The 24,338-nt window shown below is 42.3% G+C and overlaps 2 protein-coding genes across 3 annotated transcripts; both read right to left on the bottom strand.

Moving 5' to 3' along the window:
* Positions 1-1,520: 1,520 nt before the first annotated feature.
* On the bottom strand, positions 1,521-4,842 carry LOC124116982. Its single transcript, XM_046478648.2, has 9 exons — positions 4,666-4,842; positions 4,181-4,308; positions 3,902-4,034; positions 3,661-3,778; positions 3,290-3,526; positions 2,834-2,949; positions 2,227-2,561; positions 1,980-2,078; positions 1,521-1,743 (listed from the first exon to the last, which is right to left on the bottom strand). Exons 1-9 carry the CDS (start codon positions 4,716-4,718, stop codon positions 1,613-1,615), a joined length of 1,350 nt encoding a protein of 449 aa, XP_046334604.1. The 5' UTR covers positions 4,719-4,842; the 3' UTR covers positions 1,521-1,612.
* A 1,686-nt stretch (positions 4,843-6,528) lies between these two features.
* On the bottom strand, positions 6,529-24,073 carry LOC124116985 (cysteine-rich venom protein ENH2-like). 2 transcript variants are annotated; one of them, XM_046478650.2, is made up of 10 exons: positions 23,705-23,808; positions 22,402-22,436; positions 20,828-20,992; positions 17,323-17,413; positions 16,068-16,216; positions 15,132-15,223; positions 13,546-13,634; positions 11,150-11,248; positions 7,793-7,891; positions 6,529-6,698 (listed from the first exon to the last, which is right to left on the bottom strand). In XM_046478650.2, the coding sequence occupies exons 1-10, from the start codon at positions 23,754-23,756 to the stop codon at positions 6,592-6,594; spliced, it is 978 nt and encodes a 325-aa protein (XP_046334606.2). In that variant the 5' UTR covers positions 23,757-23,808; the 3' UTR covers positions 6,529-6,591. The 2 variants fall into 2 exon arrangements, with proteins under 2 accessions (XP_046334606.2, XP_048257554.1); XM_048401597.1 differs by lacking the exon at positions 7,793-7,891 and having other exon boundaries at positions 23,705-24,073.
* Positions 24,074-24,338: the final 265 nt, after the last annotated feature.

Raw genomic sequence — 24,338 nt, 5'->3', positions numbered from 1 at the left:
TTGTAGGATGTGGAAAAATTAAGATGAAAACTAAACATCCATTCTCTGAGGAGGGACGCGGGATATACTAAAAGCCGCAATTCTTTACAGTTGCCGACTTTTAGTCCAATTTCATGGCTGAAGTATGACATTTAATGTTCCGCGATTTTATAAGTCATGTAAGATATTTTCAGTGATATCCCGTCATATATCAATAAATGCGCTATACCTTGCAGTATGTGAAAAAATTAAGCTGAAAACCAAACATCCATTCTGTAAGGAGGGACACGGGAGATACTAAAAGCCGCAAATGTTGATTGTTTCCGAATGTAGCCGATCCTGCATACATTTGTGCAACGCTTGGTAATACTCTCGGAACTCTTTACAGAATTGAAAAAGATATCAAAATAACAGCAACAGCGTCTAAGTAATTAGGTAAACTATATGTGAATACCCAAATATCCTTTCTGTGAGAGAGGCGGGACATATTAAAAGTCCCATTTCAAGATGGTTTTGGATTTGCAATTTCGACACAGTAATGTTTTCTCGATTGTTCTTTATTACAATAATTCGTCATCCTTATTGAATCAGAAACCAATGTAAAGACGACACGTTCTGATTTAATATCTCTATAGGCATGTCCAGGATCGACGTGGCCGGCGAGCCTCGTACCGTCTGCTACTGAAATAGTCCCTTGATCGAGGAAGATGTGCCCCATCACTGCTCTTCTGAACTACTGCGTCTGTCCCTCCCTGCACTCAGGGGTGACGCAAGTGGACCCAGCTACCCCCCGCTACAGCCCACCTCCCCACCTTCACTGTTGAGGGGAACAACTTAAAAGGTACATCAACCCACCCGACCTGCTCGACTCGGCCTAATGCTGTCCACCCGACCCCCACGGCCACGTGCATTTTACGACCGCTTCCCTGTGTTTTCACCTATGACCCCCAAGATCAAATGAAGTAGAACACTGGCCTCAGACCACAATTATTTTCCTTCTTTGCTATCTACAATGACATAACAGCCCACCCTAATTAATATCGGTTGTGGGCTGTTCTCCTGTTGCATGCTGACCAACCTGCCACTTGTCACTTATAACGCAACGTATCGGCCTGGCTACTCCAGTCAAATTTGGCAGTAACAACTGTCAACAATGTTCACCGGATATTTCGAGCCGAAACACACATAGTGGTTTTCAACTTGGGGTCAAGTCATGGGAAGCTGGAATCAATACCCTTGCAAAGGCTGTGGCTAACGAAAGATTTGCGACAAACAACAATGTCTAATCTTACATTTAAGCTATCCCAAGTCACACTAAAAACATTGGCACGGACTGAACAGCCCATTTAAACAAGGCACTATATTATCTTAATTTCCTTCCGGTTCATGGTAAACCTCAGTGGGGTGGGAGGTAACTGTGCTCTGAGGCCCACTCATCATCCAAGATGGATATTCTCAGCCTGCCTCTACAGTTCTGATGTTGCCTCCTCGTCTATGTCAGACCCAAGGAAGGAACAAAATAACGAAGCCGACAAAATGTGTACACAGTTATCAATATGTATTTACATGAAAACATTTTTACAATATATACAGTCAAGATGGATTATGGTTTAAAGCAGAGGAAACAAATAGTCTATGTCTCCAGAATCACGTGGTCAGCAGGGTAGAAGCCATACTGTTTGTTACGGCCGACAAGCCCACTCCGGCACCACCCAAAGGACATGCCCCTCACATCCATTGGGAACTTTTGCTTGATGCGCATGCCTGCAAGAAACAAAAGTAACACCATAACCCAAGAGAACCACACAAGTATAAAAAAATACAAATATCATCAACATTTTTCCAGTAATCATTCGCTCTACTTCTGCTCATAAAGAGTAGGACCACTTAGGCTTAACCTCACACATGCAGCATCCATGCAAGGTCATCCATGTGCAACTATAGGCGCTCCTACATCCGACCCATGAGTGTTGCAGGCACTGCTGGGTGGGAACACTCACCTAGATTCAGCTGGAGGTGCTCAGGGTGGGTGGGCTTGAAGGGGCGGACAACTCGCACATAAACGTCCTCCATGTATTTAATGTCGTCCTCCACTGCAGCTGAAGAACGACACGGGCATTTGATGAAGGTCTACATCTTCCAATACATCCTATTAATTGAACTCTACCACATTGTTTGCACAAGCCACAGTTTCGGGCAACACAAAGCATTATCACAGAGAGGGATATAACGTAAGGCTCTATTTACCAGCAACAGTCTCATTGTTATTGATGTCACCGTCGTCACCATTCTTGGTCCTAGACTTCGAGATCCAGCATCTGCGCCTGTGAACTGGCTGGCCCATGGCTGACATGACTTCTTGTGCCAGGCAGTTCTCCTCAGTCAGGCCTTTCTTCAGATCTCGTCTAATGACCACATCAGATGCTCGGATAAACGAGGTTGGAATTTTCTCCAAGAAGCCAAATTTCTGATGCCAACCCTGAACATCCGGGAAGACATATTTCCGTGAGGTCACATCACAGGTGGCATTGACAATGTCATCGACAGCTATGTCATCTATAGCTGACTTTAGGAAGTTGGTCCTGCAGCAACAGAAAATCCTATCATTTTTCAAACAAAACAGAGGATAGCTAACAAAGCTATGCAAAGGGAATACAGCTGACCTTAAGATTAACTTAAAATATAATCAGAAAGGATAAAACTGCGTATAACACACTGATGCGACGATTGTAGCTCTCTTATAAACGAGAGAGAAAGAGAGAGAGAGAGAGAGAGAGAGAGAGAGAGAGAGAGAGGGCATCAGAACTTCAGAACAATACACCGTGACACAGTTAAGCCAATGCTACTGCTGTACCTGTCAGCGTTGTCAGACGAGCACGTCTTGACAACAAAGTCTCTGAGACTGGAGACCAAGGACTCCAACTGACTCTTCTGCAGGGCACATGCTTCTTGACATGCATGGTCAGAGGTCTGGGTGGGCGGAGAGAGGGGACAAACAAAACAGGGAATTGATAGAGAAATGACAGAAGGAAAAACAAAAAGTAACAGGAGAATGACAGAAACATGCACGAAAACAGATGAGGGCAAGATATCGAAAGACAGACATGAACAAGAGCGGATATTTGTGTTTTGCATGTCATTGTGTAGTTTTGGGTTTGTTTGTGTCGGTAAGGGGAAGAGTTAACTTAAATAGAGAAAGAAGGTTAATCAAGATTAAGATAAAGAGTTCTAACACAGAGGAACCAAACACAAGAATGGGTAGGAATGGCAGGAGACACAGAAGTAAGCTCCCCTATTTTCAAATGCACACCTTTCTCAGCTTGTTCACAAGCTCACTCTCCTCCTTCAATAGCCGTTCGTAATGGATTCTGTGGGTCCTCTTCTTCTGGTCGTATTTAAACAGCTTGGACTCCAGAGTCCGAACTTTCTTCTCTACCATGCTGGGCCGGGATCTCTTAGACTTCTCCCCCACCTTCTCCAGCTCAGCCTTCAACTCGCTTATTCTCCGTTCATAATTGTGAGAGGCAGTCATGGCCATTATTCCGTTCTGCCAAGAAGGAGAAAACATCCAACTTGTTGTATTCTACTTTGATGAACATACGATTATGTGTATGGCATTGAGAATACAAAACAAATTATGATTAACGCTTCATCCTGAAGGCAGTCGCCACAACAACTTACCTCCTTCACGTCCTGGAGATGTTTGAGGCACACCATGTGTCTCTCAGTCAGGGACAGAAGTTCCCGGCTCAGGTCCTTGTGCTCAGATGACACGCCTCTCCTGTTAGTAGACGTCAGTCTGAAAACATAACCACCAACAACCATGAATACCTTACTGTCCATTTTATAAATCATTCACTCAAAACGAGACAGTCAGAAGTCACACGGGAGTACCATCGACAGATGCAATAAGTTTTCTCACTTTTTTAGAGATCGGATGGATCCGTTCTGGCCGGTAAGATCACGTGACACGGTGAGAATATGGTTAGCCTCCTGTTCGGACGATTTCAGGTAGCAGTCCAGAAGATGACGAATCTCATAACTCTCGGAACATGCTAAAAACCAAAAACGCAAAAGTATTAGCCAAAACGCGATGCAGACATTCAACAAAGTCGATAATAGACCAAAATGATAGCTAAAAGCAACATTACAGGAACTTTAAAGTCAAAGGGTTAATCTAAATAAGTAATCGCATGCTTACCGTCTTGACTGACAGTGTCAAGCTTGCCTTTACAATCTTCACACCAGCTGAGCAGCCTCTCGGCGTACGAATGATTGATGTCGATCCGGGAAGTGATTAGTTCAAACCAGAAACGAGAAGGGTTGATGCTGTAAACAGACAGTAACAACTCTTTGTAAACTGGCAAAAGACAGGGGAAATTTAGCCTAAAGTAGCGCGAATTGTGGTCCTCAGGATTGGCATGTTTTGGGGCGAAAATGTATTATATGACCTCGTGCCACACTATGATATTGTCGGCGATTTCCAATATACTTAATACTGTCTGAAAACGGGAACGGCATGGGGCAATTTTGTTTGAGGGATCGCTGAAATTGGCATATGCACTTCGGTATACCCTTTGAAATCAGGGTCCAAAATGGCGACCTAGCAACGAGAACGTCCGTTACATTTAATTTGGAGATTCCATCACGCTACGTACAATATAAGAATTAAAAAAATCTACTTACAGTTCCCCCTCGTTCTGAAGATGATGGAAATCTGGAAGGTGAATCTCATTCATGCTTGTAAAAAAAGGAAAAAGACAATTTTGGCAGAGCTATCAGACTTGACCAAATGTAAATCTGGTTGCTACGCAAGCAATGGCGGCGTTGCCATTATGACGTCACAGAGGCGATTCCGTCACATCTCGGTAAAGTCCGTCATCGCAGGCTGAGCTCGACTAGGGTAAATTTTGTCGTCTGGTAGAATGTGGGGAATTTACGAAGATAGATCAATATCCCGACTGCGAGCTGGCTGGTGTACATGAGTGAGTGAGTGAGTAGGGTTTTACGCCGCTTTTAGCAGTATTCCCGCAATATCACGGCGGGGAACACCAGAAATTGGCCTCACACATTGTACCCATGTCGAGAATCGAACCCGGGTCTTCAGCATGACGAGCGAAGGCTTTAACCACTAGGCTACCCGACTGCCTCTGAGATACTGCATGAGATACTCAGAGTAGCATTCTTGATGGTTGCCCCACACAGTCACATTTTTTCAGTCAAATTTCACGTGTGCAAGTATCTGGGGTCGGGAGATACTAAAAGTCTCAATTCTTTACAGTTGCCGACTATATCAGTCAATTTTCAAGTGTCTGAAACCTATATGTTCAGCTATTTATAACTGATGTACGATTTGGTCGATGATGTCGTGCTATATATCATTAAAAAGATTATATCCTCAAGTATATGACAAAATTACATCCATAGATAGATATCCCGTCTGCGAGGGGGGGGGGGGGGGGGGGGGGGGGGGCGGGGCGGGAGATACTAAAAGTCGCAATTCTTGCAAGATGGTTGCCGATTTTGCGTGTTTAATTTTATGGTGGAAGTATTTGACCCTTGGTGTTCCGCGATCTGTAAGTCCTGTAGGGCTTGACAGCGATATCCGGTCATATATCATTAAAAACACTACATCTTGTAGGATGTGGAAAAATTAAGATGAAAACTAAACATCCATTCTCTGAGGAGGGACGCGGGAGATACTATATCCACCCGATCCCGTAAGTCGCCTTTTACGACAAGCATGGGTTGCTGAAGACCTATTCTAACCCGGATCTTCACGGGTTTGTTCGATCAGAGTAACACCATTCAAGGCTGAAATTTGTTAAGCTTTCAAAACGTTTATTCGTTGACATGGGGAGGACATCCCAAATATGACGCATCAGTTTAAAAAATGATATCCGATGCAATTAGACTTGTACTACATGTCACCATGGTTTTTTTCAGGTGAATAATTGAATTTCCTTTGCATGTGATTGTGACGGATTCCACCAGCTGCAGTGGGGCAGGATATACGCTCATATTTTCGTGAAAACTGGGTATCATCACTATTTGATAGTGATTCATAAACACGTCATAAAGTAGGAATCGTATAATGAGACATTAATTAATATATGATTATGGAAAGGATTTCGTCGCTTTTATCTCATCGGGTTGTGACCTACATTCATAAGCGTGCACAACCAGCAAAACAGATGAGGTGAAATGGGGTTTAACGTCGCGTCCAAGGTTATTGCACTTATATAGCGACGTGTATGTACGTTTGTGTGTGTTTGTGTGGCTGCTTGTACTAGTCCGGACTGATGCCGACCAGTCCTTGTTTTAGCCCCTTCATGTCGAGCGCCAGACAGGGAAACAACAAGTACCATCTTTTAACGTCTTTTGGTATGACGCGGTCCGGGATCGAACCCCGGACCTTCCGCTCTCCGGGCGGACGCTCTACCACTAGACCACGGAGGCGGTCCTCATCCGGTTGTAGTGGCATCGGACACTGCCAGGACACATCAATACACTGCAATTTCCACAATATACAAAACCTTTAGGCTCACAAAGATACACATTTTTATTCGGCGCTTAACGGGCACATCTCCGAGCAAATGCATCCTCCACTTTTCAGCACAGGCCACATTTTCTTGGACAGAAACGTCTCACGATGGGTGCATAATCACAATGTGCTAACGGTACACTGTCACACCGGCCCAGGTCCACTTTACATTTTTCTGGAAAATATAAAAAAAGATCATTGTGAAAAGTATAACTTACCTTTTATCAAATACGAAAATGAAAAGACAGAGTGAGTTGAATCGAACCCCGGACCTTCCGCTCTCCGGGCGGACGCTCTACCACTAGACCACGGAGGCGGTCTCTTCCTGAACTAAGCCTGTTCACTACCCAATAGCGAAGCCTAGTTTTCACCCTATCCATTTCAAGCCTACTTTTCTGTGCTAAAATATGAATGAACTATCTCACACATCATTAGTACAATCAGAGAACGTTTCACAAAATCAATACCAGTGTTTCGAAAACGTGGTCGCTGCCATCGCTTGTCGAAATTGTGCTGAAAGTATTCCGAAAATTAAGCGAAGACAAATATTTTCTAAGTGGATAAAAATTTTAATTCAACTCGCCAAAAGAATGTTTAATTATTTGAATGCAAACTTATGTTTGCTTAATGCTTAAGGAATATTAAAATAATGGTATATATTGTTCTCATGCAGTCAGTTACTTTTTACTTTTTTTTATATTCTCTTGCTTTGACAAAGTAGACACAATTTATGGATAACAACTTCTTTAATGCCGTAAAGGCGACGTTTCGGTATAGATCCTTATACCGTTGACAAGCAAGGCTGAATGAGGAATATTGTACAGAACATATATAGTAGGTGGAGGATTAACAGTAGACGATTAACAGTATTAAAGAAGTTGTTATCCATAAATTGTGTCTACTTTGTCATGCGTCAACTTCTAAGTAATGCCTATCAATAAACTCATTCTCTTGCTTTGTTTTCGGGGGCACGGGTGGCCATTCGTCTAAGGCGCCGCGGTTCGCTGTGCAGAGTTGCGTCCCTTGGGCACGCCAGAAACCTATGATTGTGGATTCGAATCCCGGTTCGACCCGATTATGTTTCTAGGTTTGTCAGCATCATACCCGTGCTCGTGGGTTTCACCGAAGTGGTAAACGTCTGAGACCTGCATCGTTTCGGGCTTTCCTCCCAAATTAAGCTGACATGCCGTGATATAACTGGAACACTGTTCAAAGCGGCGTTAAACCCAACTCACTCACTCACCCACTCTTGCTTTGTTTTCAACATACTTTTACTGCACGTGTTTCCCTCCCACGTGTCAGGGCACGTGCAGGAGCAGGTGTTTCCGTCGAGAGTCCCTCCATTGAGACACGCCATGCCTTTACAATCTGGAAAAGGTCACATCTGCAAAATTAATATATTAGGCACAAATTGTCTGAATGTTTGGAAACCAGTGTCAGCGAATCTGTGTGGGATATGTGCAATAATAACGCAAGCTGGGCACATTATCCACTGGTATTTCGAGGCAATGCAACCAGTGTTGATAACGTGACCAGTTGGTTATGGGACTCGGACCCCAGGGGAGAGAGGAGAGAGGCGAGAGGAAGAAAGACTTTATTCCTCCTCTCGAGCGTTTACTAGTACAAGTATAACCGAAATGTGTGTTATCTAGATGATAAACAACGACAAAAATGTCAAAATACTTGAGAAAGAACGACAGATATCGTGTTAAACAGCTTACTTCATATCCTTGTTCCCCTGTACAGAAGTAGACTCGACCAACGCCGTGTCATGTTCGCACGTGCAACACAATCTGCTCGAGACCACAACGAGCTCAACGTCATAAATCCTTCGTCCGAAATCGTCCGGATTAAGTGAGTGAGTGAGCGAGTTGGGTTTAACGCCGCTTTTTACAGTATTCCAGTTATATAGCGGCGTGTCACATTAATGTGTGAGGTAAGCCCGAAATGATGTAGGTTCCAGACGTTTACCACTTTGGTGAAACCCACGAGCACGGGTATGGTGCTGACACACATAGAAACATAATCGGGGCGAACCGGGATTCGAATCCAGAATCATAGGTTTCTGGCGAATCGAAGGCACGGCGAATCGCGGTGCCTTAGACGACTGGGCCACCTGTCAATTTAAGTTTGTATGTGTTCTTGACTCCTGATAATTTTTAGGAGGTGAGATGAGGTGAGGTGAGGTGAGGTGAGGTGAAATTGGGTTTAACGTCGCGTCCAAGATTATTGCGCTTATGTAGCGACGTGCATGCACGTGTGTGTGTGGTTGCTTGTACTAGTCCGGACTGATGCCGATTTATAGTACTAGCTCACTAAGATACCATGCCGCAGTTTAACATGAATACCCCACTCAGACACAGTATACTGACTCGGAGCCGACCAGTCATTGTTTTAGCACCTTAATGCCCAGCGCCAGACAGGGTAACAACAAGTACCATCTTTTAACGTCTTTTGGTATGACGCGGCCGGGGATCGAACCCCGGACCTTCCGCTTTCCGGGCGGACGCTCTACCACAAGACCACGTAGGCGGTCTTAAAATTGAAGAAGAAAATCATGTCTGATGTTAAAGAGTTGCTCTCTCATTCCATTTGTGAACATTGCTTCAGTAAACTTGGGTTATTCATTTTTCCTTTCATGATTTTGTCCTTTTTCGTGTTTAAGCCATGGGCTTACATTTGGTTAAATGAAACGCAATAAAGAGAGGCGAAATCAGCAACTAAACCCAGGGTATAATAAGGTGCATTCCCCATAGTGTGCTTATATCGTAGCAAATGGATAAGAACGTTCCCATTTTCGTATTTCATTCAATTCCTAATGTTCAGCGACATTCCATTGATGTCATACACGAGGTTACGATGACGTCATAGTTTACGGTAGTTCCCACATTCGCTTTTGCCGGAAGCAATGTGCAACCTGTCGTAATATTTGAATTAATTCACTTTTTGTTTGGTATATTACGCCCAATGTTTGACAATTTGACTTATTCTGTGATTCTCACTTCACATTGGCGAAATATTGACTTAAAATATGCTCAACAACAAAAGTTCCCGTGACACCAATATTTTAGTGTATTTTTCAAACAAGTAAAGTTTGGTTTTCTATATTGTAGTACATGTATGGACTCAAGTTAGAAAAACGCAACTGCTACAGAAAATAATGCATTCCATGCAAAAGTTGACTTTTATGCAAGCCCCATGCATTTCACTTCCCAAGAATGGGTAGAAAAACATGTGCGTTAACGGGATTCAATATGCATTGTTTAGCATCGTGCTGACAATAACCACTCAGAAAAAAAAAATTACGCAATTTTTCAACACTATGAAATGCCACGCTTGTCCGAAAATGAGCGTCTGCGAGCCATTGGTATGCTTGAAGCAGGATCGAGTCAATGTGATGTTGCACGACAATTTAACGTCCACAGAAACATCATTTGGTGTTTATGGCAACGTTGGCAACAGACGAATGCAGTCAGAGACCATCCTCGGAGTGGCAGGCCACGCGTAACCAATAATCGACAAGACAACTGGATTTGAACAACACACTTACGAAATCGATTCCAGCCAGCAACAGTGACTGCAAGAAGCATCCCTGGCCTTCGACGAATATCTTCACAAACCGTACGTCGTCGCCTCAGATGTGCAGGGATTGTCGCCAGAAGACCCACCAGACGTCCTATTCTATTCACTGACGAGTCTCCTTTTCACCTCAGCCACAGCGATGGACTGATTCGAGTGTACCGACGTCGAGGTGAACGTAACGTCAATCATTGTGTCATTGAAGAAGATCGGTTCGGGGGCGACAGCGTTATGGTATGGGGTGGGATTACAGCAAGACAGAGGACCCGTTTGATAGTGGTAGAGGGAAATCTCAATGGACAGCGCTACCGCGACGAGATCATCGGCCCAGTTGTTCTACCGTTTTTGCGTCGTTATGGCCCAGGTATTACCTTTCAACATGACAACGCCCGGCCTCTCTTCAACAAAACAACGTGAATGTCATCCCCTGGTCGGTACGCTCCCCTGATCTGTCACCAATCGAGCACATGTGGGATGAGATGGATCGGCGACTTCGACGTCAACCACGTGTTCCACAGACACTGGAACTTCGAAACATGCTCCAGCAGATATGGACGGATATCCCACAGGACTTTGTGCGACGCCTGGTCCATTCCATGAGACGAAGATGTGTTGCTTGCTTCGCAACCAGAGGTGGACACACACGCTTTTGATTTGTAAATTGACATTTTGGCATGTTCATGTGTAGTTGTTTTTATGAAATCACGCATTTTCTGAAGTCAGTATGGCAAATTAAACCATTTGAACACTTACAGGAGGAGTCTTTTATCTGTTGCAAACCGAAATTGTTTCAGATTTGGTAAAAAACATAACTTTGCATTAAATCTAATTCAATGTCACAGGAACTTTTGTTGTTCAGTACACGTTGAAACACGGCAGTACGAGTGAATTTGAATATTGTGAATGATTTTTTAGTTCTGGGAAAGAACCGGACGGACATGCTGACAGCGATGTCCCCGCAGAATCTGCTGGTGGGTAAAACACCATGAAATCGTTTCATAACAATCGTATGAATGATTTTTTTCTAGGATTGATCTTATCACGTACCTTTACTGCACGTGTCTCCCGTCCAGGTGCCCATGCATGTGCACGAGCACGTGCTCGTGTCCAGAGATCCGCCGTTCAGACACAGCTTGCCGCCACAGTCTGCAAACTGACTTGAGTGAGGGAAACTTACGGAAGCCTTTTAGGGCCATTTGTTTTTAAAAAAAAATGTTCGATACTATCTTGAAATTTCAAGATCCTAAGTTGAAATTTCAAGATACTATCTTGAAATTTTAAGATACAGAAGTTGAAATTTCCAGATAATAAGTTGAAATTTCCAGATAATAAGTTGAAATTTCAAGATAGTATCTTGTATTCCAATTTCAATTTCTGTATCTTGAAATTTCAAGATAGTATCGAAAAAAATAAAAAAACACATGGCCCTAAAAGGTTTCCGTAGAAATTTGCTTTACGCCGCAGTCAGCACATATTATATACTGAGGAATGGTACGGGCTGAGTACGGACTGTAAATAATAAAATCTGGACCAGGAAAAACCAGTGGTTAAAGTCATGAGCAACAATTCACGTAAACGTTATACGATGACAGCCGATCCGCTAAGTAACGCAGTTCTACCACCTGATCCCCATATCAGTCAACTCTTGCGTGTGTTAAGGAACTTACCCGTGAAGATCCGGGGTGGAATAGGTCTTCAGCAACCCATGCTTGCCGTAATAGGCGACTATGCTTGTCGTAAGAGGCGACTGACGGGATCGGGTGGTCAGGCTCGCTGACAAGGTTGATGCATGTCATCGTTTCCCAATTGCGTGGATCGATTCTCAATCACTGGATTGTCAGGTCCAGACTCGATTATTTACAGACTACCGTCATATAGTTGTAATATTGCTGAGTGCGGCGTTAAACAACAAACAAACAAACATATATCTTGAATGAAATTACATTGTATGTGTTTTTGGTTTGTATGGAAGACCAGAATGACTGGAGCTAAGAAGGATATTCAGAGGGTGATCCAGAGTAGTCAGGGGCGGTCGGGTAGCCTAGTGGTTAAAGCGTTCGCTCGTCACGCCGAAGACCCGGGTTCGATTCCCGACATGGGTACAATGTGTGAAGCCCATTTCTGGTGTCCCCCGCTGTGATATTGCTGGAATATTGCTAAAAGCGGCGTAAAACCATACTCACTCACTCACTCACATATTGAGTCGCAGTAGGGGCCAGCGGTCGCATTCTTTTGGAGACGCATTAATTTTACGATTTACAGTACATTGTTGTTTGGCATTCAGTTTAGAGGTATTTTTTCCCCAATATTCCAGCTAAGACGACGACATGTATAGAATCGAGTGTGTGCCAGACAATCAAGTGATTGATATTGTGAGAAACAATTATATAAAACCATATCATCGGGGGACGCCCCGTGAAGATTCCGTGGTAGAATAGGTCTTCAGCAACCCATGCTTGCCGTTAAAGGCGACTATGCTTGTCGTAAAAGGCGACTAACGGGATCGGGTGGTCAGGCTCGCTTACTTGGTTGATGCATGTCATCGATCCAAATTGCGTAGACCGATGATCATGATGTCAATCACTGGGTTGTCTGGTCCAGACTCGATTATTTTACAGACCGCCGTCATACAGCTGGAATATTGCTGAGTGCGGCGCTAAAAAACAACAAACATCGGGGGACGATGACACCCCCTCAACGAAGTCGCCGAGCCTGACCACCCGATCCATTTGGCTGCTTCTTACGTCAAGCAAAGGTTGGTGGGGACCAGGAAACCGACGAGGTAATGTTTTGTAATGAAATGTATCCCTCTTAAATCAGCAGTCAGCATTGCTCGTACTTTTTATGTTGGTTGAATGATCTCCATTCAAGTTTCATAAGAAATCTGACCCGTGAAGACCCGGGGCAGAATAGGTCTTCAGCAACCCATACTTGCCGCAAAAGGCGACTATGCTTGTCGTAAAAGGCGACAAACGGGATCGGGTGGTCAGGCTCGCTGACTTGGTTGATGCATGTAAACGTATCTCATTTGCGAGGGACCCGTGAAGATTCCGGGGTAGAATAGGTCTTCAGCAACCCATGCTTGCCGTAAAAGGCGACTAACTGGATCGGGTGGTCAGGCTCGCTGACTTGGTTGATGCATGTCATCGATCCCAATTGCGTGGATCGATGCTCATAATATCAATCACTGGATTGTCTGGTCCAGATTCGATTATTTACAGACCGCCGTCATATAGCTGGAATATTGCTGAGTGCGGCGTTAAACAACAAACAAACCAATTATTTGCGAGGATCGATGCTCATGTTGCCAATCACTGGATTGTCTGGTCCAGACCCGATGATTTACAGACCGCCGTCATATAGCTGGAATATTGCTCAGTGCGGCGTTAAACAACAAACATTAGACATCTTTGTACAAGTCCACGTGAAGAGTGAGTACTCACCACACAGGTTGTCTGAACACTTGCCGACAGGGCATTTACTGCAGGACGCACCCTTCTCGAAAGGAGTTTTAATGTCTGATGACATTTGTCTGCAATAACAATAAGTAGCAGTGTTGCTGTCAGAACGAGATGATGAGTTTGTCTTAACGCCAACCGAAACTGTATTTCAGTCATATCGCAGCGTGTCAGCTTAATGAGGGAGTAATTCCCGAAATGATGCAGGTAAGTCGGTGTTTACGTTTGGTGAAAACTGGTACTATAGGTCCGCGGTGCCAACCCCCGTTCGGTTCACCGGAAGACGAGCCCTGTTGGTGGTATTTCGGATGACGTGGATGCTAATAGTTTAACTTTGAAATATATTTTTCGTATTTTATTGTCTTGCAAAGAACGACAAATCAATAAAAAATATTTCTTAGCTTATGAGCGCGCATGGTCATGCAATGTATGTGGAAATCCCAGTTTAATTTCCTTGTACCAGTTGTGTACACTGATGTGACTGAAGTGTTCTTGAAATGGACGCCAAGACAAAATGTGGGGCATACCGGATGCCAAGAGTGGAGGATGGGGTGGGGTGTCAAAAAAGGACGCCCTATAAACTACTGTCCTGCTTAAAGAACGAAGACATACTCATGTGATTGTCACTGTTATGTATACTCTTCAACAAGAAGAAACGCAAAAGTAATAAAATCGTAAATATCTGACAAAATTAATACCAAAAATGAATAATTGGTCATGTCTGCATGGATTGGGATTGATTTGTGTGGAAGAAATGAGGTACTGCAGAAATCTGGTGACAAGATGGAAAAATCGCAACGATACAACCACGTAAGAGCCTGGCGCCGAAACATACCAACATGACATGCACGTGCAATATCACTTGTAGAGCTATAAAAACGTTGGGTTTTCATTTGCATGCCATCACAATCTTACAATATGTGAACAGTGACAACATGCCACGACTGACGGAAACCCAAACTGCAAACAGTCGGCCAATTGCAAACAGGAGCATCATCTTCAGCAGTAGCCAGGTTCTTTCACAATCTCATTAAAAACAGATCTTAGTTCTCGCTACAGCTAAACAAAGATCTGAGGACATCCCATTACGGGTCACTTCAGACCGACCTTGCGCGAACTTTGACCGACCAATGGATTGACCAATCAGAAGGCAGCTTTCTCGTGCTTTACGGCACTAATTTCAAATTGGCGACTACGCTTCGAAACATATTTTGACAAATTCTCGATTACAAATTTGAAACCTGAACAAAAGAACATTCTAGAATGGCTAATAGATGGTCTAGATTGTATGGATTCAGTCGTTAAACCCGTAACTATCGTTCGGAATATCCCGTGTTAATGTTTTCGAGGTTGTATGATAAGAAATCACATTCCGACTGTCACTTTCATGATCTGGTAAGTGACGCTCTGATTGGTCGGATGAAAGGTCGTTCTGACGTGACCCCTAATGGGATGTCTTCAGATCTTTGTTTAACGGTAGCGAGAACTAAGGTCTGATTTTAATGAGATTGGGTTCTTTCACTACGATATCGACTGCTCCTTCGACAACTACTTCTCCAACGATGACTCACCCCATCGCATAGTTGCACACCTGGTAGCGGCCATACTTGTTGGGACAGATGGCTTCTCCACACCCGATGCGAATGGCTCTGTATCCTACAACCTGAACATGTAAAAATATGTCCACTGTGGGAATGTGCAACATTTTCAGAGTTAATATCAAAATGAAATCCCATGAACGAGCAAGCACACTCACATGTTCACATTACCACCGGGGGCGGTCGGGAAGCCTCGTGGTTAAAGCGTTTGCTCGTCACGCTGAAGACCCGGGTTTGATTCCCGACATGGGTACAATGTGTGAAGCCCATTTCTGGTGTCCCCCGCCGTGATATTGCTGTAATATTGCTGAAAGCGGCGTAAAACCATATTTACTCACATTACCACCCATTGTGTTGATGTGAATATGTCTTACGGATCAGAAGTGGCATAATGTATTTGTATTAAAATCCCGGTTTATGTCTGGCTACATAATTTCAGGGACCAATAATTTTTACCATTCGAGAGAGGGTTTTTTTGTTGAAAAAAATAATTTGTTTCCCCAAAATGGAAACAAATAATTTGTCCTCAACAAAGAAAGTTTTCGCTTGACATGCTTGAATTCCTAAAAGAAATGTGTTGTTGAACAAAATTACGTGTTTTGAAGCGGTGAATGAAAATATTAAAATATTCTGTCTACCAAATTCCCATGCTTAACCATCTCTCGAAAATATGCTCAATGGTGGGTCCCTTATGATTCTGTATCAATACCTGTCTCAGTCTCTCAAGCATATTTTTCTCTCTTCCACCCAGCCCTTATTATAATGCTATAGTCATAAATGAAGCAAGTCTAGAAGTCACCAGGTTCAATCTCCCATGTCACTCGGGCGCCGAGTTGCTTGTTTCTATATCCAAATTATATATTCAGATACTAAGCGCTAGTCGATGGCCATACCATCTGACCACGTTACCTGGGTGTAGTGACCAACAACCTTTCCTGGTTCAGTAGGACCGACGCCGTGTTCAAAGAAGTCCACCTCCGAGTGCCACCCGTCGACTCCCTTCATCACCGACTTGTACCCGGCAGCGATGTTCTGACCGATGGAGACTCCAGGCATACCTAGGAATTAAATGTGCTGCATCAGCGTGTTGAAACTGCGTTGTCAGCAATTCCACCGCGATGGCCTGCTAAGGGACCGGCTATTTGATATTCTGGGTAACCACCTACGTGGTCTAGTGGTAGAGCGTCCGCCCGGAGAGCGGAAGGTCCGGGGTTCGACCCCCTAGGGTGTCATACCAAAAGACGTTAAAAGATGGTACTTGTTGTTACCCTGTCTGGCGCTCGGCATTAAGGGGCTTAAACAAGGACTGGTCGGCTCGGAGTCAGTATACTTATCTGAGTGGAGTATTCCTGTTAAACTGCGGCATGGTATCTCAGTGAGCTAGCACTATAAATCGGCAACAGTCCGGACTAGTACAAGCAACCACAAACACACACATGCACGCATGTCGCTATATAAGTGCAGTAATCTTGGACGCGACGTAAAACCCCATTTCACCTCACCTGATATTCTGGGCTATGAGCCTGGATATTTGTTTTTAAAAATCATCTTGAAACAATGTATTTTTGTGGCAACAATGTCTTTTTTAGCAGTCTGAAGCATAATTATTTTATTCAAGCATATTCTTGAACAGTCTATTGTTTTTCGATAAATTCCCAGTGATTTTTGGAGGGTGGGTCGCTGTTATCACTCATATTACGTATACTGCGAATTTATATTTAAAACTATTCAAGTTTGTTCCCAAATGAATAACAAATACATCTGAAATATTGTTTGCTTATTTTGACGATCGGGGGCACGGGTGGCCCAGTCGTCTAAGGCGCCGCGATTCGCTGTGCAGAGTTGCGTCTCTTGGGCACGCTAGAAACCTATGATTGTTGGTTCGAATCCCGGTTCACTCCGATTATGTTTCTAGGTTTGTCAGCACCATACCCGTGCTCGTGGGTCTCACCGAAGTTGTAAACGTCTGGGACCTGCATCACTTCGGGCTTTCCTCCCACGTTAAGGTGACACGCCGAGATAACTGGAATACTGTTAAAAGCGGCGTTAAACCAAACTCACTCACTTTCACCAAGAAACATAGCTGCACTTTCTGCCGTGCGAAACCCCTATTACCACTCCTTGTTCAAACCAGGGATAGCCATGTATGGAGCAATGGGCATACTTGGAACTGATCTTGCAGAGTAGGAGTCATGGCCCATATAACACTGACGGGCCCATTTCCCAGCATAGACCGCCAGCTCGTCGTCCCATACCTGCAACCAAACTATTTTGTAGTCAATCAATTGCAAGATGGAATATATCACCCAAGAACGGTTTATTTTCTATCATGAATGGCAACATTCACCACGTTTTACCCGGAATCAACAAGACTGACATACCAAATTTCATATTGATATTACGACAGATGAAAGTTCACAATTTATACATGAATTTAATCTAAATTCATTTATAAAATTTGTACTTTAAATTATGTGTTTAATAAATAAACAAAATATAAACATTCAGGGCACTTAATTTGCATGTTTTAGTTAACCATGTTATATATTGATTAGAATTAACATATCATTGATTGTACGTCATTATTGATACTGCGGTTCACTGAATACTGTGTAAAAATATATATTCTTAACTATTGTAATCCCAAACTTGCGACTGATAAGAACGCTCTCCCAAAACAATAGAACTCCATTAAATCAGAACTATTCTAAATATTTTCAATCCCTCAGCAAAGACCGAATTCTTCAGCGGTGGAGGTACCAGTTCTCTTAGACTTGACTTCTGTCTACAGCTTAATGTTAGTAAAAGCGCATACCAAAAGTGGAACCGGTTACAATATTATGTTCCCCTACAGCAATGAAAATACTACGAGGATGATTACATATAGTTACATCCTGCATTGGTGCTGTGGTAGTGAACTAGTGAGTTTGATATTGCAAGATGAGAATTATCCTGTCCATATTTTATAAAAATGGCATCACACTAAAAACCGAATAAGTGAGTGAGTTAAAATTTAACGTCGCATCGGCATAATCTCAGCCATATAGCGACGAGACCAAGTTAATATATTTACAATTTAGTCATTTATGCAAAGTTTTGTTTAAAAACAAGTTGTAAAACATATTTGAGCATACTATATTTAGAAACAATTCATGAAACATATTCGAGCATAACGATATTATATATACAGTTTTAAAACACGGGCTATAGGCCACCAGTAACCAAAGCTAGGCCACCTCGCTGGGGATCATGGGGACTTACAGTACCTCTGCTTCCTCCATGATACCCCGGCAGGATTTACGTCATAGCTTTAGCCACTGGTGGTTGTGCACAATGCTAGCCAATATTAAAAAATACTCATCAATGAGTTGGTTTAAAAACACTGGTTGATGTTAGTTACATTGATTATGATAGGATTACGTGTCACACAGGGGGGCAATATTTTTACGGTACTTTAACCTAAAAAATGTCTCCAGATTTGGTGACGATTATTTTAAGGTTTGAACCAATAATGATAGTATTACTATTTTTTCATCAGTTTGCGGGTCCACTGATTAACACGAACTTGCATGATCGGACGATGGTTGTCGTTAAGGTATGGTTTAACACGCATCAGTTTGTGGCAATAGTGGCTTATCTTCACACCCATCTTATATCCAACAAGTATACGTTTAAAAGTTGCTATGACTACCTATACAACCTAAATAAATACAAAAGAAAGTATACACTTGAAAATGAATTTGACCAAACATTTACAAACGTTATCAAAACGTTACTAGCTGAAAACATTCGCCGAAACACTGCAAACCTTTGGTTAAAAACACAACTATGATACCCGCATCAAATACATCACCATCGAATAAACATTTCCTGTTTGTTTCATTTTAGCCACCATCAAACATGGGTGTATCCTTTCTTTTGCCCGGCAGGTTAAATATAGATAAAGAGGGTCATGAAAAGTGGTTGCAGTTATGCCTGTGATATGATTTTAGAACTGACAAATTACATATACTGTCTCCTGCCTTAATTGTTGCGCTCAACGAGTTCTATTCAATCGAATACTCTTTTGCCGTTTATCTGAGCATTTGTCATTAATTAAGGGAAACAATTGTTCAATAGATTCCCAATGGATATCAACTACTCAACAATTTTAATCAGTCAGAATATCTCTTATGTAATGAGAAAAAATATAAAATAATGCATTGAATATATATACAATATTAACATAAATTTGAAATGCCTCATTTATGTTTAATTCCTTGGAAAATTGCATTATATTATAATTATTTTACAAATTACATTTGACAACGCTTTTCAACCAGATTGCAGCACGCGCTCACATTCATTATACAAATAATATTGTCATGACAATCAGTAATTGATTTGGAGAAGCATTATATTTATTTGAGTGTTGAAATCATTATAAATTTTATATGGCCTTAATTTTCTTTTCAAAAGATAATTGTTTCTAAAATGGCCTTGACCCTTTCCTAGTTGGAAATGAATGCCAAGGCATAAACATCGGACCATGACATGGTTGCTCATGCTATCAACCACTGTATAAGGAAGTACAGTAAACTACGGTTATAACGAATAGGCTTATAACGAAATGACCGATATAACGAACTTTTAGTCCCGGCCATTTGTTGTACATATGCTTATAACGAAATACGGTTATAACGAAATAAAATTAGTGGTCCCTTTGAGTTCGTTATAACCGTAGTTTACTGTATTTGGGACCATATAAGATAGCAACGCGATAAATCGCCAAGGTTGGTTGATTTGTTGTTTAACGCCGCACTCAGCAATATTCCAGCAATATGACGGCGGTCTGTAAAATAATCGAGTCGGGACCAGACAATCCTGTGATTGATATCATGAGCATCGATCCAGGCAATTGGGATCGATGGCATGCATCAACCAAGTCAACGAGCCTAACCACCCGATCCCGTTAGTCGCCTTTTACGACAAGCATAGTCACCTTTTACGGCAAATATGGGTTGCTGTGAGACCTATTCTACCCCGGAATCTTCACGGGTCATAAATGAAGCGTGGTTTATTTCACGACAAAACATTATTGAATTTCTGACGATTCGAACATGCGCTCGCCACTTCATGGCTTGGTAAATTGGACGACGTTATTTTTGAAAGGGGCGTGTCTTGTGAGTTGTTCCCCACAGATTTAGCTCGGCAGCGCAGATAAACGCAATGGCCGAACGATGACATCCGTACGTGGGCGATATATGACAATCGGTATTAATAGAAAAGGTACAGTCAGATAATCAACGTGAAAAGTTTGAGAATATCAAAATTAACACCCCTGTTCATAAAATGAACTTGACCGATATTGCCGAGGCCGGATTGTATTCAGGAAGTCATCATTAATTAAACCCAGGTAAATATTTCTAACGCTTGTACATTTGATCAAGATCCTTAAAGAGACTGTTAAGTTCTTGTATGGGATTTCAACTTTGTGTACAGTACACAAAGTTGAACTCTCATACAAGAAATAAACGACTCGAGGTCAATGTTTATCCTACAACAAAGCATTCAATGGAGAATAAAACACTCGGGGATGCACCCCTCATGGTTTATTCTGCATGCAGTGTTTTATTGTAAACAACCCTCACTCATCGTCCTAATTACAAGGAGTATATTCATTCACTGACCAGTTTAACCATATTGGTGGCAGTTGGTGACACATTGGCTCTGTATGTGTTGTGCGTGTCCACTATGGCTTGTTTGTCCGCGGCTGACAGGGGGGCCTCTGTCCCAATGTCCACCAGACACAGGGTGTAGTGAGCGTCTCTGGCAAGGAAGGCAGGGTCGCAGCCCTAGGAGAAACATTGATATCAGTTGAAAGGTTAGTGAAATGGGGTTTAAAGTCGTGTAGATTATTGCATTTATATAGCTGTTGTACGTTATAAGAAAGTCAAGTGATTCCGAGGAATGAGAGAGACTAAATGATTTCTCTTAATAGTATTATAAGTTTTTCTTGAAATTCATAATCATAATTTCATTATTTGTAATTATTATTCATTTATTGTCAAGCACCGCAGTCTGTAAGTAATCAGTCTGTAAGTCATCGAATCGGGACCAGACAATCCAGTGACTGACATCATGAGCATCGATCCACGCAATTAAGATCGATAACATGCATCAACCAAGTCAACCAGCCAGCCCACCTGATCCCGTTAGTCGCCTCTTCAGACAAGCATTGTCGCCTTTTACAGCAAGCATGAGATGCTGAAGACCTATTCCTCCCCGAATCTCCGCAGACTTGGGTTGATGCAAGTAGTCAACGTGGCCCAAGTGCATAGATCGATGTTCATGACGTCAATCATATGATTGTCTGGTGTTATTTACAGACAGCTATCATATAGCTGAAATATTGTTGAGTGCGGCGTTAATCAACAAACAAACAATCACACACATAATGCGTGTTACTCTTTGACATAGAGACTCTACAGTATGCAGGTTCAACATAAGATTGTATGTTACACAGCACTATGATACGGATTGGTCAAGCAGCTCCCCTGCGCACAATGGAATCTGTGTCGGCTGAAAATCGTGACGGATTATTCTCTGCCGTTGACCTTATATATTCCCATGCTCATAATTATTGCCACCTAATTCTATGAGCCTTGTAGGGGCGGTCGGGTAGCCTAGTGGTTAAAGCGTTCGCTCGTCACGCAGGAGACCCGGGTTCGATTCCCGACATGGGTACAATGTGTGAAGCATTTCTGGTGTCCCCTGCCGTGATATTGCTGGAATATTTCTAAAAGCGGCGTAGAACCATACTCACTCACTATGACCCTTATATCTAGGGTGCGACAGTAATTATGAGCAGGGGTATATGCACACGCCGTTAGATAACTGAAATACTGATAAGAGCGACGATAACATCAGCTCACTCACATGTACATGTGCGCTTCTCAACCGTTCCGGCGTCACGGGTAGCCCAGTCGTCTAAGGCGCCGCGATTCGCTGTGCAGAGTTGCGTCCCTTGGGCACGCCAGAAACCTATGATTGTGGGTTCGAATCCCGGTTCGCCCCGATTATGTTTCAAGGTTTGTTATCACCATACCCGTGCTCGTGGGTTTCACCGAAGTGGTAAACGTCTGAGACCTGCATCACTTCGGGCTTTCCTCCCACATTAAGCTGACACGCCGTGATATAACTGGAATACTGTTAAAAGCGGCGTTAAACCCAACTCACTCACTCACTCAATCGTTCCACTTACCGACTGAACAATGAAGTTATGCCCCGCGAATGACCCTGCAGCAAAAACACAAACTCTTAAGACTTATCGATTTATATAGCTATATACTTCATAGCATACTTTATTTAAACTGTAATTTTTTATTTCCATTGCCAATAAATCTTGAAAACCCATGCAAACCGATAAAGTTGATGTTCATGTACTTTTAACCCATAATCCCGGAATGAAACACTACCGCCCAAGCGGTAAATCTTGAAAATCCATGCAAACCGATAAAGTTGATGTTCATGTACTTTAACCCATAATCCCGGAATGAAACACTACCGCCCAAGCTGTTTCAGTCCAGGTAATAAGTAAACATCCATATGTCAATCTAGTGACAGCTTCTCACTATAATTAGATTCAGACAATATACGGTTTCACTGACGTTACTAATTGAAAGACTGACCTTGACTATAAGTAATGTACACTAGGGTATAGTCTAGATTCATTTAAGGGTCAGTTTTTGAACAGCCTCTTGCTGTCTTGGTTGCCTGATTCTTCCAATACTTTGGTGATAAATAAGTATTTTTGAGTTGAAAGATTGCTTTGTAAATCCTTCTTCAAACTTTATTGTCATACTTGGTTTCAAACAAATATCATGTTTTACGTTAACGTTGTCATGTTGTTAGTACGAGTAAAGGCTAAATTAATGCAGTTTATATGATGCTTACACACCCAAATAATAATCGGTCAAAATTTTGGATTCACAACCATGACAATAGCCAAGTCATTTAACTCGTGTGGCATACTGTGAGACTTCGAAAGACTTCACTGTCGAAGGAATATGAGATGATTCTACAATTAAATTACTGCGAATATTGTTTAAGTTTTGATTACTCAAAACAGGTTTGTTGGTTGGTTGTTTAAATCCGCACTCTGCAATATTGCAGTTATATGACGGCGGTCTGTAAATAAATCGAGTCTGGACCAGACAATCCAGTGATTGATATCACGAGCATCGATTCACGCATTAGTTGTTTTACGCCGCACTCAGCAATATTCCAGCAATATGACGGCGGACTGTAAATAGTCGAGTCTGGACCAGACGATCCACGCAATTGGGTACTCCCATGGCAAGTTCTTGTTCAAGTCACCATATGGCTGAAAAATTGGCATTGTGAGCTTACTCACTCACTCCATGAGAAATTAATTAATTATTTGTAAAGTACAAAAGTAAAGATAACAAATACCATTTAAAGAAAATTAAAACATGAAGTAATTTATTCTATCTGATAAGTTGTGATCCAATGCTAACACTAGTAGGATTTATCCCCTCACTCACCCTCCACCATGAGAGCAGCAACCACCAGCATCAGCAACACAATATGCCCCATGACTGCCTTCCACGTCTTCCAGACAACGCCAACTGACTGAAACTACACTTAACGCCTTTTATACAGTATTATAGAACAGATGGCGAAACGTACAACGCAGGATGCCATTTATCAATATATGATCTAGTAGAAATACATAGGGGATATTATATCCGTGTTCATGTCAAAGTATGTTTTATCATTCGAAATACGTTATTCCTATCATAGTTTTAATCGTATAATGTGTGTTCTTTTAAAATTCGCCTAAATTTCCTTATCGTCGCCAACGGGGTCCATGCAGGTAGCAAAGGTACTGTAAGTCCCCATGGTCCCTAGTGAGACGATCTACCTTCAGTTGTTGGCGATCTATAGCTCTTTTTTTATAATATATTGTTCTGTCTGGTGATGTATTTTTATGGTTCCATGCTAGTTTTAAATTATAATCTGTGATAAGTCTAGTTATTTGACTGTCCCTTGTTGACAGGTTTTTATAGTTTACGTGTATTTATTATGTACAAACTTTGAAAGTCACGATATGGCCGAAATATTGTCTCACTCACTCACTCATACTATGTTAACGACGAGAGTGTCTATACATCTCGC

Source organism: Haliotis rufescens, unplaced genomic scaffold (genome assembly GCF_023055435.1).
Source record: "Haliotis rufescens isolate VD_foot unplaced genomic scaffold, xgHalRufe1.0.p SCAF_23, whole genome shotgun sequence".
NCBI lineage: Eukaryota > Metazoa > Mollusca > Gastropoda > Lepetellida > Haliotidae > Haliotis > Haliotis rufescens.
The sequence above is the reverse complement of the archived record's forward strand: the minus strand, read 5'-3'. Positions and strand labels throughout refer to the sequence as shown.